This window comes from Seriola aureovittata, chromosome 5 (assembly GCF_021018895.1).
Source record: "Seriola aureovittata isolate HTS-2021-v1 ecotype China chromosome 5, ASM2101889v1, whole genome shotgun sequence".
NCBI lineage: Eukaryota > Metazoa > Chordata > Actinopteri > Carangiformes > Carangidae > Seriola > Seriola aureovittata.
In genome coordinates this window covers 7,410,013-7,423,555 of record NC_079368.1, presented here as the reverse complement: position 1 = coordinate 7,423,555, position 13,543 = coordinate 7,410,013, and the positions used below count along the sequence as shown (strand labels likewise).

Sequence of the window (13,543 nt, the reverse complement as noted above, 5' to 3'; positions counted from 1 at the left end):
ATCAGACAGTTTTCTCCTCTTCTCTTGGAGGAATGTTACTAACGTTCAGTGTTTCTGTTTGCCGTTAGGAAAAGAGTCTTGACAAATAATCAGCTACAGATTCGTGCTGCCCAGTGTACCATGTCAAGTACATCAAGTGTCGGTTGCTATTAATGTCCACCGTGTGGCGCTACTGCATTTCCCCGGATAGCGGATAGGTTTGTTGACGGAAGTTCCCACAGAAGAAGAGTGGAGCAGCGATGGTACGCGTGAAGTCGAGGTAAAAAAATGTCCCCCTCGTGTTTCATTTGCCCACATATTTGTGCTGTCACGTTTAATTTCTGACTGTACCTTATCCGTCGGCAGGTATTTGCTGTGCGAAGTCAACGTGTCGGACCGGAGCCGCCTGTTGCTGCTGGATGACCGAACTGTTGCGGTTGCAGTGAAGGCAGCGGTGGCCCGCACACACGGGGACTACGGATTAGCTCTCAGCAGTGTCGGATTCTCGGGTAAGAAGTGGTGCAAGTACTTTTTAAAAGCTTTACCTTGGTAACGTAGAAAAAACACAATTTAAATAAACTCAATTACAAGTAAAGATCCTGCATTCAAATAAAAAATACAGACCTATAATCAGAAAATGTACCTAAACTGCCAAAACTACTCATGTATCAGAATGGCCTAGGGACGTGTTATAATATATTGATTTTTTTTTTTTTTTTTTACTTTTACTTAATTGGATTATTAAAATGACTAACTCCACAATTCACCCCCAAGTCATTTTGCACAGCATACATATTTGTATTGTATATAATTATATTTTTCTATCAAAATTTTTCACAATTATTATTATTATTATTATTATTAATTCATTATTGTAAATATTTTATCCTATTGTTAAACTTTTCTATTTATATTTAAGCTATCTGGCCTGCAGTACTTGTTTCATCTTTGTATATATTTATTCTCTTCTTACTAAGTTTATTGTCATGCACACAAACACCAAATTAAATTCCTTGTATGTTGAAAACCTTAAACCAGATTCTGAGATTCAGATTCTGACATGGTTTGAAAACTGATACTGATCATATTTTTTTGTATGTAAAATCTTAACTAGTAAAAACAGCTGTCGGATAGATGTAATTGAGTAAAATGTAGCCTATACTATTTGCCTGTGAAATTTGCTGAATAGGAGTAGCATACATGTGCAAGTACATATATATTATTTAAGTTAATATCCATCACTGCTTGTAGGATAAATTACTATAGTTTTAGAGCTGAAGTAATATGAATCTGTCCAGACTTCTTAAAAAAAACATTAGATGTAACATGAGAATATTAAGGATTGTCCCAACCCTTCAACTCTTAGGTGCTGATACTGGTTTTGACTCCAAAAATCATCACTAATACTTAAAGGATAGTGTAGTATTTTCTAATCTCCCTGTGTTCTCTGCTTTTTCTGTCTCTTTTTAGTGAAGTATCTGAATGCTCATACTGGAATAGTATTTCTGCGTTTGCCCAAAAGGTGTTACAGACTCCTCTGGTCTGCATTGCCTTTCATAACTAGTGTTGAAGCTCGTGGGCAGAAGATTCCATGTTTTCTAAACTGTTTGCATGTGGGAGGTAAGAAAAACATCAACACGCATTTCATAATGAATCAGCCATACCTTTAAACAATCTTAAACATTCATTGAGCAATATTTGTTTTCCAGGAACAATTAGAACATGTCAGAAGTTTCTGATTCGATATAATACCCAGCAGCTCCATCGAATGCTCCCTAAATGTAAAAACGAAGGTAAGGGATTTGATTGACTCCTATCTTAATGTCATTTATACAGAACTTTGCACTTACAGTCAGTAGTGGTCTGTTTATTTATTTAGCTGATGTGTTTTTTTAAACTCTTCAATGATAAAGTTCTGATATTAACTTAAATGTTTACCAGTTTTGAGTGTGATTCTTATAGGATGGATTAGAGCATTTAGCCTTTTGAATTTTGCATTGCAGCCTTTAGCCTTTAGTTTACTGAAGGTCTCAACATATCCCAATACAAGGCCTACAAAGAAAAACAGCATTTGACTGGTTACTTCTCTTTTTTTAATTACAGAGGAAAAACAACAGGTTCGCCAAGCAATTCTGAATTGCTCCCTAACAAGAGGAAAGAATGAAGCATTAGAAGATGATTTAGGAAGTGAAGAAGATGAAGGAGAGTGACTTCACAACGTGCAGTAAAAGGTGGCAGCTATGTTGTTCTCCCTGGATGTCTGGCTCTGACTATTTTGGTTACAAGACTAATAGGGGGGAGATATGAAGCAATTGAAGAAATGCATACCCAGCTGCGTGGAAACATGGTCCCCTGCCGCTGCTCAGCGGATTTGTAACCACAGAAAGATGACTGACCTTATGCCTGTTTTCAACAAAGGAACACATTACATTGTGTTTGTTTTACTTTGTCACATAAGTAATTTGGGTTGGCAGGATGACCTGATGGTCAGCATGAAAATTTTTTACAGCAAGGTGAGGTTTGTTTCCAATGCTGATTTAGTATCTGTTATTTGTTTTGGATAAGGCTCAGTGTAAATAAAACTGCAGTCGCATAGCAAAATAAGACTGTGGCCTAATTCTGAAGAAATAGTGTTTATTTTTTTTATGAATTTCTTTTGTATTTATACTATGTTTTGTCGTAGCTAATCTGTATTTTATTTCCAAATTAAAGAACTACTTTGGAATCGTTTCGTTGTGGTTCCCTAAAAAATTGACTATCTGCTGTTAAAACACTTTCAGACTATCTGCAGCCTATATTCAAAACCTCACTTTTACAATACATTTAGTGTAGTTTTTAAATGTTAAAGTATTTTCAGTTGCACTACTTTCATCCTCACTCAGAAATATCACATCATCTACAAAATGATATGACGGCTATGATAGGACTGTTCATCAGTGAGACCAATCAGAACATGAGAAATGATTCTTCATAGATCAGAGGCTTGTGTGTCTAAAGCAGATGTTTTTTATTCAGTGATGAATGCACAGTAAATGCTTCAGTTCAGAGGAACTGATTGACAATATGACAGGTATCTTAATGTCCAGAGTCTCAGAGTGACAATGCAGATTTTCATAGAGCTGAGGGTGACGCCTCTATATATAATATCTGAATGTCAGAGATCGCAGTCTGTGTCCTTAGACTGATCAACCATAAAAGAGGTAATGTTAGTAAAGACGGTAAGAAACTATGGTCTAATCGGGATTTTAATCTCCCAATGTACATTAATTAAATGAATGTGTCTGATCTCCACTTTTATGTAGACAGTATGAATGAGAAAATGACACGCTATGTCAGAAGCTTGCAGGAGGGGCGAAGACAGACAGAAACTTATGGTTTGTTGAAGAAAACCTGCCAGTGAGCTTAACAGTGAGTTACTGTGGCAACTGACCCAGAGTTAAAGTGATCTCAGTTTCAGGAAGGGAAAACCCAGAGATTCTTTCATCTAAGGATAAAGAAACTCACTTTTCACTAAACCCACCATCTGGAATAGACCCCTGATGGTCAGCATGAAAATATTTTCACAGCAAGGTGAGGTTTGTTTCCAATGCTGAAGCTGAATTTGTATCTCAAATTTTTTATTTTTTTTATTTTTTTTAATAAAGGACAATGTAAATAAAAGTGTCACATATCAATAAGACATTGGCCTAATTCTGAAGAAATAGAGTTTATTTTTTTCTGAATTTCTTTTGTATTTATACTATGTTTTGTGCTTATCTTTATTTTATTTCCAAATTAAAGAACTACTTTGGTATCATTTTTGTTGTGGTTCGCTTAAAAATAATTAACTACTGCACACACGTTGATGACACGTAGATCATCTAAACTTAGCAAAACTGTACAATTGGTAACCATATTTTATTAAAGATGCCCAGATATCTACGTTTGGTCAATATCAGTTGATATTAAATAACCTTTAACGACACTGGTATTAGGTCAGTATGGTGTCATACTAATATCTTTATCACCACATTCAAATAATTAACAGAATTTTTTTTTTTCTAAACCCATTTTATTACCGTAAAACCCTAAAACTTACCCTGGTTTATACCTACATAGCTGACAACGCTGTTACTACTACATTTCCCATGATGCCTACAGGGCCCAACATAGGCAGGCATTACAAGAAACATCCGGGTCTCTCTTCTTGTCTGGCGACCCGTCGCCATTAGTGCAAGCTCGTCGTAACGGAAATATTTTTTTGATCAAAATCTTTAAATTGACTCGTTTTCCAGCCGTTGGAGAACACTTAAGGCCTTGTTAAGGGCATATAGTTTTCCTTAACGAGAAAAAACCTTAAATTTAGGGGTCTTGGCCCCTCGTGGCGAGCTTTCGTCCTCTTTTGCAACAGCCTCCATAACTTGAGACGCCGAGATCGTGTCTCTTATTTTTTCTCGGGTTTGTTTTGTTGTCAAGATGTCGCCGTGATGGGGTCTCCGCGTTTGACAGAAATGAATCAGGGCCTTCGTCGCCTGACCCGCACTCACTGCAGCCCGCTTTCCTCCGTTTTTCTGTTTGATGCTAGAGAGCTCGGCAGCTCTCTGCCCGGAGCTCGTCCTCACCACCGCTCACTGCACGGAAACAAACATGGAGAAAAACCCCAACAGCAGCACCAGCACCAAGGTTCCGCCCCGTTCCAGCTCCACAGGCCCACCACCGGGCGAATCTAAACCCAAAACAGGTGAAAACCCGTCAGTAAGCAACCACGAATGTCACTCGATGTTGTCACACACATCATCCGCAGCTAAACACCCTCATTGCCGTTTGGCCTGCTGGGGCCTAGCAGTAGCGCAGTTCATCTGGTATGGCTGACGTCGCTGTCAAAACACTTGACCCACTAACAGACAGAACTGTGGCTGATATTTCAGACAACACTGCATTTGTAATTCAATTTGCCCTGTATTTAGCACCACAGCTGTCATATGTATGGATGCGGAGTCTCAGTGACACATTTAACAATCAACTTCTGCATAAACAAAGTTTTATCTCCCTACAACTTGTATAATTTACATGTCACTCTATTTTAGGTTTTTTTTTTTTGTCTGAACGACTTCCTACCTCGTGCATAATTTTAAAATCCCTTTTCTCAAGTGAGAGTCCACTTCCACTTCCATTCCTTTTGTACAGTCTGAATATGACCTTTAGGATGTGTGGATGTTGTCCCTAGCTTCAACACACCACCTTGAGGCTAGAAAATGCACAACCTACAGAAGTTGGCCTGTGTCACTACTAAACTGTTAAATTCTCTATAATGCTGTGTGTGGTTTGCTCACAAGCACATCTATTCCACCAGCTGGTTTGAAGCTGTAGAGAAGGCCTATTTTTAACCATAGCACTAATGATGGCAAATTTAATTAGATATGTTTACATGCCTACAAGAGCCCAGGCTACCAAGTCACTAAGATGACTTTTTTCGTCCACCAGTTTCTGGTTAACAACCTCCAAAGCGCATGTCAACAAAGTGAAGAGGTTATATTTAAATATACATTTCTGTATTCATGTAGCTAATGGATATTTTTTCTTAAATTTCAGAAGGTAAAAATAATGGAGGCTCCAAGCGCTACAGCCGCAAGCGTGAGCCTTCCTTTCCTAAAGCTGAGGGTTTCCAAGGCCCTCGCCGCACCAATTCACAGAAAAGCAAGAATTTTGACAAGAGACCCCCTCAGAGAGGCGGAGGACGACAGTATGGAGTTACAGGTGGAGGACGACGTGAGGAGGTTGGTATTTTTAAAGGGTGGCCTTGTATTTAATTTGTTAAAACATGTCTTTCATGTGAAAAACATTTCATCAGTGTGAGTGATTAAGAAATATGTTTTAATGTGAAAGTTTGAGAAGTATAGCTTTAGTTTTAAGTTAAAATGTACTTAACAGATTGTTTTCCACATCTGCCTCTCCAGGTAGCAGAGACGCGCCGGGCCGAGTTTAGCCCGGCTCAGTTTGCTGGACCGAAAAAAATAAGTCTGAACCACCTGCTGAACTTCACCTTTGAACCCCGTGGAGGTAATGGTGGCGTTGGAGATGGAGGCCACTCCTGTTGGGGCCGCCGAAACAAGTGGGGCCACAAGCACAAGCCCTTCAACAAGGAGCTTTTTCTGCAGGCCAAGTAAGCAGCCCCGCAGACAGTAAAACATATGTAGACAGGCTGAACATGTGAGAGTCAACCTATCTTTGTGTGTTTCAGCTGCCAGTTTGTTGTGACTGATGACCAGGACTACAAGGCTCACTTCACTGATCCAGACACTCTGGTCAACTGGGACTGTGTGCAGCAAGTGGTGAGTGCTCGCCATCTGTTGAGCTGTGCCCACCAGTACACGTGTGTAAGAAATGTAGCCCACATTCATTTATATACTGATACACATAATGACAGTCTGTTTGTGTGCGTCTACAGCGCATTTACAGCCATGAGGTGCCGTCTTGCCCCATCTGCCTCTATGCTCCTCTGGCAGCACGCATCACTCGTTGTGGACACATCTTCTGCTGGCCATGCATGCTGCACTACCTTTCTCTCAGTGACAAGAGCTGGTCCAAGTGTCCCATCTGCTATGAGGCCGTGCACACCGCTGACCTGAAGAGGTAAATGAGAAATAAATAAAACTTAAAGGCGTGCATCCATATAGCATTTTTTTTTTTTTCTAGTGGAAGAGCCGGGTAGGGCACTGAGGAGGGACTCATCCCAGCACTTTGTCAAAAAAAGAGATGTGCATGGGTTTTCTTTCAATGACAACAAAATCTTGAGAGCATATCACCACCTCCATTGGGCTTTTCTGTCTGTGTTGTGGTAGTTTCTATCCGACATATACAGCTCTGAATAGACATAAACGGCCAAAATAAGCTTCTCTTTCTTTTCTTGGTTACCAGCGTGACGAGTCCCACCCCAGCTCAGTTACCTGAAAAGGAGCTACAGTGATGACACCAGCACATTTCTGAAAAGTTCAGAGATTTTCAACTAGAAGCGCTCGGAGCACTCTGAAAAAATACGCATACCCTCTCTCCTCATTGGGAATAATTGAAAAAAGAAACAAACACAATATAGACACATGCGCTAAGGAGGAGTAAATATTTCTTAATAAAGGTTAAACAAGGAAAACTCTGAAGCCTTCACATAGAAGCAGTTTAGTATATTTTGTTTTGGTCAGGTGTGTTTTGACACTTGCCTCTAACAATTGGTTTCTTGTTGCAGTGTGGTTGCTATGGAAACCAGGCAGTATGCAGTAGGTGATGTAATCACCATGCGCCTGATGCGGAGGGAAAAGGGGGCTCTGGTGGCGATGCCTAGCTCTCAGTGGGTGAAGGTGGAGGAGCCTGTGCGCTTTGGAGGTGAGAGGCAGCGGCATCTTTGTTAATGAAAGAGATCGATTGGGGGGGTCTTCCAGAGAACAGGTTTAACAAACTCTGAGCCTAACCCTGAACTATGAGTTGATGAACCCTGAGATGGGAGACTGAGTTATCAGTTCCAGAGCAGCTGATTTGAGTTAATTCAATCAACTCTGAGTCTGTTCTGTGAACTGCATGCACAGTGAATGAAAAATAGCCATCATCAATGGAGCTGCGACTCAATATTCACAATGACAGCTGGTAAATAAAGAGCAGAGCCTCCATTTTAATCCAGTGGTACCAGAAAGATTAATGTGGCACATAAATGCACATTTATTTTTAAAAAACAGCAGTAGTGAAAGAGCCTGAGTTGGAGAAGAGAGTAAATAAGTGCAAACAATTACATTTTATTCAGTGTACTTCACTAGACCACATTATTTAGGATTCTTAGTCCTTTAATGGATGTAAAGCACTTGTTAGATTAAATGTTAAAATATTTAATCAGCCGTAACCTGATGGGGAAAAAGTTCTGCTGTAGCAAAAGATGAAATATAGATGAAACTAATAAGACACATGTTTATAGATCTATGATTGTAACTTCATAGTTTGACCCTCATGATTTTGCGATTTTCAGTTGAAAAAGCATTCAAGTTAATACTGACTATACACTTTTGGGTGTCTATTCTGCACTTAAAAATCTTGCTCAGTGTCATAAAGATGGCCAATGTGATTTTAATCTGAGCTCCATGTATGATATCTGAATGTAAGAGATCACTGTCTTTGTCCTCACACTGATGACTGCTTGATCATAAAAGAGGTAATGTTAGTAAAGACAGGTCATGGGACGAATAAATGTGTTGACAGGATGGTTTGTGTGTGTTTTCTAGATGCGTGTCTTAGCCCGTACTCCAAGCTGCTGCTGACCTCCCCGGCCCAGGGCCTCAGCCTGGTGGCAGAGGAAAAGGCTGCCCTGCAGGCTCAGCTTGGACTGGAAGAGGACGCCCAGGGCTGTTTCATCCAGAGCGCTCTTTGTCTTTTGCAGGTAACTAAAGCTACGTGCCTATCTGTGACAATGAACAATTATATTACTTTGTCTGTAGACAGAAATAAAACATTAGACAGTACATAGGGAACACAGTGTCCCTGTATGAAATGATAGCATGCAAAATACATGAATTAAACATGAACAATGAAACACTGATAAAGGGTAACATGTGGGTTTTTGAAATGCCACTGAATGTAAAATCAATGCAGTTTTGTCTTGCATGTGTGTAAGTGGAACATGAAACCTACTTTGTTATACAGAGTAAAACCATACACAGCTGCAGACTGATCATTTACTGTCTGTCTCTGTGGTATAGGAGCGAGAGGAAATGCTGCTGAAGCAGGTGAAGGCAAATGCAGCAGACAGCTTTGAATTGTCCTCTCTGACTCTGGAAGATCCTCCTTCCCCTGTGGAGGAAGTGGTGACTAACGTCACCAGTGCCAAGGTGAGTCTGAAAATGCACCTTTTCTACACATTTTGGTCTGTATCGTATCTGTTGGTGATGATATCAAATTACTTTACTTTTTTTCCACCCTCTCTAGCCTGTGCTGCAGTACTCCTCTGCATTTGATGATGAGGTGGCAGAGCCCACAGAGGAGCTGCCAGGGTTACCTGGAGGTGTTCTGGAGAGTGTGCTGGAAGAGCCTCCTGAGGCTGTAATGGATGCACCCCCAGAGCCCCAGCTTGATGAGGAGAACCCAGCCGACCAGGCACTGCCAGCACGTCCCTCAGCCAGTGTGGTGCATGGACCCTACTACTATTTCTACCAAGGTGGGTGATTCTCTGCCCTCCTGCCTCAACCTTGTGTGGTTTCCCAAAAGTGAAAGGTAATTTTCAACTTGTCAAGCTTGGCTGCTGTGAGGGAAATGATACTTTGAGGAAACTGAACTGCAAACTTTGTGATTACATAAGCACCAACTGATGGTTGAATCTGACTTAAGCAAGACATGGGACAAATCTTGTTTTTGTACAAAAAAAATCAGAATTGAGGGACATTAACCTTCTTTAAACATAGTTCAAATGTTTGTCCTCATCATAAAAATCAAAACAATGAAGGATGTCCTTGGGTCTGACCATTACAAAGTACAGGAAGCCTTTGTTTGTCTTGGCTGTTGTTTTTTCTTTCCTCACATTTAAGTTTCAGTGTTGATTCAGACTTTCTCTCATCAACTTTTGCTCCCTCACATTTTTTCTCCTTCCAGCTGAGGACTGCCAACAGATGTTCCTGCATCCTGTGAATGTACGCTGTCTGTTGCGTGAATACGGCAGCTTGGAGGCCAGTCCTGACTCCATCACAGCCACAGTAGTGGAGATAGTTGGACACACAGTCACTGAGGTCAGCAAACACAAATCACATACTGTTGATACAATTTAAATGTAGCCATAATAGATGAGACCTTGATATTTAATAGTTTTTTGTTGTAATATTTTTATTTCCAAAAGTGAAACATTTTTCTGTTACTTCTTTGACCTTGATTTCTCCTGTATGGCTTCGTTGCAGGAGATCCGTCGTCGGCATCGCTATCTGGCTCACCTGCCACTCACCTGTGAGTTCAGTATTTGTGAGTTAGCCCTACAGCCCCCTGTCCTCTCCAAAGAAACTCTGGACACATTTGCAGGTCAGAACACTTTTCCTGTTTACAGGATGTGAATTTACAGTTGCAGCAAAGAGATTTTTGAGTAAACATTTTCCCCAAATATTTAGACGACTTGGAGAAAAGAAAGCGCCTGAGGCAGAAGAAAGCGAGGGATGAGAAGCGCAGAGAGAAGCGAATTGAAATCGAGGAGAACAAGAAGCAGGGTAAATGTAAGTACAGCGGAACACTTCACAGCACCAGCTGAAAATGACTATCCAGTAAGATGAATAAAAAATCTCTCCCTAACAATATATTTGTCCCCTCAGATCCTGAGGTGCATATTGGATTAGAGAACCTTCAGCACTTCCCAGCATTTGGCTCTCCACCTCACAACAGCAGCCCCCCGATCCAACCTGACTTCAGTTTTGCCCCTCCTTCACCTCTCAGCAGCAGCCCATCCTCTGGTAAGTATAGCTCCTTCCTCTGCAATTTATGGTGCCATGTTTTCACTCTCTTCAGCTGGCTGTTTATGGCGTATGATGAGAGATGTGAATTGGTTTTCTTCTACTCTCTTAGATGGGATGAGATTCCCGAGTCTGAATGGGCAAAGCCCTTCACCCGTTGTGGGTAGTGTGGAGGACGACTCCCACTGCATGTCCTTTGCACAGGTGTGTATGGTTTGAAATTGCCTTTGTCATAAGGGTAATGTGTAACATAATTGTTGTAGCACATAGCTTTATATACTTGACATGGTGTGACCCTGACTTTGTCCTGTATAGATGCTAAGAGATGGGAAAGCCAGAGCCGATGCTGGGCCCAGGATCACTCCAAAGAAAGGTAGTGCAAGATCGCTGATGTTGTGGTGGCTTGTAAAGTGCTGATAGGCATCACACTGTTTGAGGTTTGAACACAGTAACTTGAAAATTTGATATTATAATGCACCCAACAAAAGACTAGATTTAGTGTTGACTAGAAAATATGCAGTACTTAATATACAGTAATTAGTATCCACAGGAGTCCGGCATTGTAGAGTTAATTAGTGGATATTTGTTTTATGGTGGCATTGTAGCACCTGCATGAATTAGATTAACGTACAAACAATTATAGAAATGTAGAAATACACATACTAATGTATAATACTGGAGGCCTTTGATAGTGAAATGCAGCAGCTAAAATAATGCTAACAGTGTTAATGCACCTGTTGTTAACAGGTTGATTCTACTTAAACCAGGAGACAAACCATCAACCCCATCATTTCTAGAGCTTATATAGACCAATTATTATAATATATATCTTTATGCAAAAGTAACTTAAGTGCTTTAATTGACTTCATTTCTGTTGTCTTATATTTGAGTTCCAACAACAGTTTGCTCTTTAAGTATATGTTTGTATATTAACAATGTCCTTGTTATTTTATTAAGGTTGTCATAGTATCAAGTTTTGAAAATCTATATTAAAGGAAAAATCTCTAGTCATAATAATGCTAAATCTTACATTAATAAACTGACAACTGAAACTATGCTTTACTTGGTAAATGGTCTGTTAGGCTGCTGGTTACAAAAGAATACATTTCTGTGTTGATGGATCGCTATGAACTCGGATTGCTTGTGTACTTGAGTCACTTGGTACAAGTAGCACATACTGATAAGTGTGAGGGTGAAAACCAGAGCTCAGTGTATTATTGAGTATTTCCTGTAAAACCTGTTTTTAGGGCTGTTGAGCAATGGAACTCCCTAAAGTCTGTATTCTGTCTTGTGCCATGTAGATAAGCTCCTAGCTCCCCCAGCAGCAGACAGTGATGGAGAGAGTGATGGGTCGGACCGTGTCCCGGTGCCCAGCTTCCAGAACTCCTTCAGCCAGGCCATTGAAAAGGCACTTCTGGAGCTGGACAATGGTCCAGCTTCTCCTCCACAACCCGTGGTTGACCCAGGTCTGGTATCCATGAATTAACTGCATCAAGTTAGTTTTTTTTTTTTTTTGTCTGAAGCCAATGTGTGTTCTTACACTTGCACTCATTCTTGGTTTCTTCTTTCAGATGAGAAAGGAGGCAAGAAGAAGAAGAAAAAGCAGAAACTTTTGTTCAGCACATCCATGGTTCACACAAAGTAGACAACACTGAAGTTAATTTAATCATATCATTTCTTGAGTTGATCTTCCCACTGCTTGTGTTTTTACTTCCATGCAGATCTTTCTTGGACTTACAAGCTATGGAAATAGGTTTTAGCATGTAGCCAAAGTTCATGCTGCTTAAGTCATTGTTCCATTGGCTTGATTCATTGTTTGGGTGTCATGCCATTAGTTTAATTTTTTTTGTACAACTTGGTCAAAGCTTTGCAGCAACCACCTGCCACACTGAAAGCCATATGGGGAACATTTAGTTCAGATGCTATGTAAAGCAAGGAATAGAACAAGCTGCTGGCTTTCATACTATGTTTGCTTCAGGCTTTTCATGGATTCCAGATGCCTGGCTTGCATCACAGTGGTTGCTACATGATTTCCAACTTTCCTCAAAATTGACCTTGAGCATTGCATCTGGGACCCATGAGTAATAAGGATAAGATAATTCGAGGGTGCTTTATATTACAGTAGCAGTCAGCCAGCTGCAGGTACGTTGCACCTTTGAATCTTTCCAGGATACTCAACGCACAAACATTATAACTCTGGAACGTTATGTTACAGCAAAAAAACACTTCATTTTGTTTTCTCACAGGTAATAATTTAGGCCTATTCTTCATCAGCTTTCAAGAGGATAGATTTTGTGGATTGCTGCTTTGAGATCTATGCCCTAGTATTTTGTAACAACAACATGAATGCATAATGATCTAATACCATTGTGAGGAGGTGAAAACACAGTATTGTATTAAAGAGATTAGTTCTGTTGTTTGAACAGAACTCCAGTATACTCTGCTTGGTTAAACCATAAATACACATTTTCTTCTCATTCATCTTCGGTTGTAGAATGTTAACTAACTTTTAACATTACTCCCCCAGTTTAATTTCAGTGTTGGAAATGTGTGAAGTTAGTGAATTGCTGACATTGAAAGGATGCTTGTGAAACCTGAAGAAAAGTAGAAAATTTAATTTTTTTGTTTTGAGGGTTCTATATTCACCTTTATGTTTGAGCAAGTGTATAGACTAGTGGACATAACTAGTCTGTTGAAATGAATAAACAATTATGCACAATCAAAGAAGTGACTGTTTGATTCTGCAGTTAGTGTAATGCCAGCGACAGTAAAGGATCATGTTTGGTAAGGTCATCATGAAATTAGGACAGTGGCTGCTGTATTATTGATGCAGTATTTTCTTTTTACCACACGAGGGCAGTCCTGATAAGTTTGAGGTCTATAGTACAATCTGTTTATTATAAAGTTATCTCAACCACAGAAACACAAAGGGGCTGGTTAATTACCAGGCTTGGAGCAGGGCCAGACATTCATTTAATGTATGAAACAACTGAAATGAATGAATTATGCGGGTTTTTTATTGTCCATGTAACAATAGTTCTTTTCATTCAGACAGATATTAGCCAAAGTCTTAACCCCCAAACTGTGTATTTACACCAAGAAAATGACTGATTAATTTTATATAG

General features: G+C 40.0%; 2 protein-coding genes across 2 annotated transcripts; both read left to right on the top strand.

Annotated features, from left to right (window-relative positions):
* The first annotated feature begins 114 nt into the window (after window positions 1-114).
* pop5 (POP5 homolog, ribonuclease P/MRP subunit) lies at window positions 115-2,704 on the top strand. The gene is made up of 5 exons (XM_056377486.1): window positions 115-259; window positions 346-488; window positions 1,450-1,599; window positions 1,689-1,772; window positions 2,083-2,704. Exons 1-5 carry the CDS (start codon window positions 240-242, stop codon window positions 2,187-2,189), a joined length of 504 nt encoding a protein of 167 aa, XP_056233461.1. The 5' UTR covers window positions 115-239; the 3' UTR covers window positions 2,190-2,704.
* A 1,453-nt stretch (window positions 2,705-4,157) lies between these two features.
* Window positions 4,158-13,145, top strand: rnf10 (ring finger protein 10). The gene is made up of 17 exons (XM_056377482.1): window positions 4,158-4,699; window positions 5,551-5,735; window positions 5,916-6,121; window positions 6,200-6,290; window positions 6,407-6,591; window positions 7,199-7,335; window positions 8,220-8,374; window positions 8,694-8,822; window positions 8,920-9,148; window positions 9,580-9,713; window positions 9,879-9,996; window positions 10,083-10,184; window positions 10,281-10,418; window positions 10,531-10,622; window positions 10,734-10,791; window positions 11,720-11,884; window positions 11,990-13,145. The coding sequence occupies exons 1-17, from the start codon at window positions 4,537-4,539 to the stop codon at window positions 12,061-12,063; spliced, it is 2,361 nt and encodes a 786-aa protein (XP_056233457.1). The 5' UTR covers window positions 4,158-4,536; the 3' UTR covers window positions 12,064-13,145.
* Window positions 13,146-13,543: the final 398 nt, after the last annotated feature.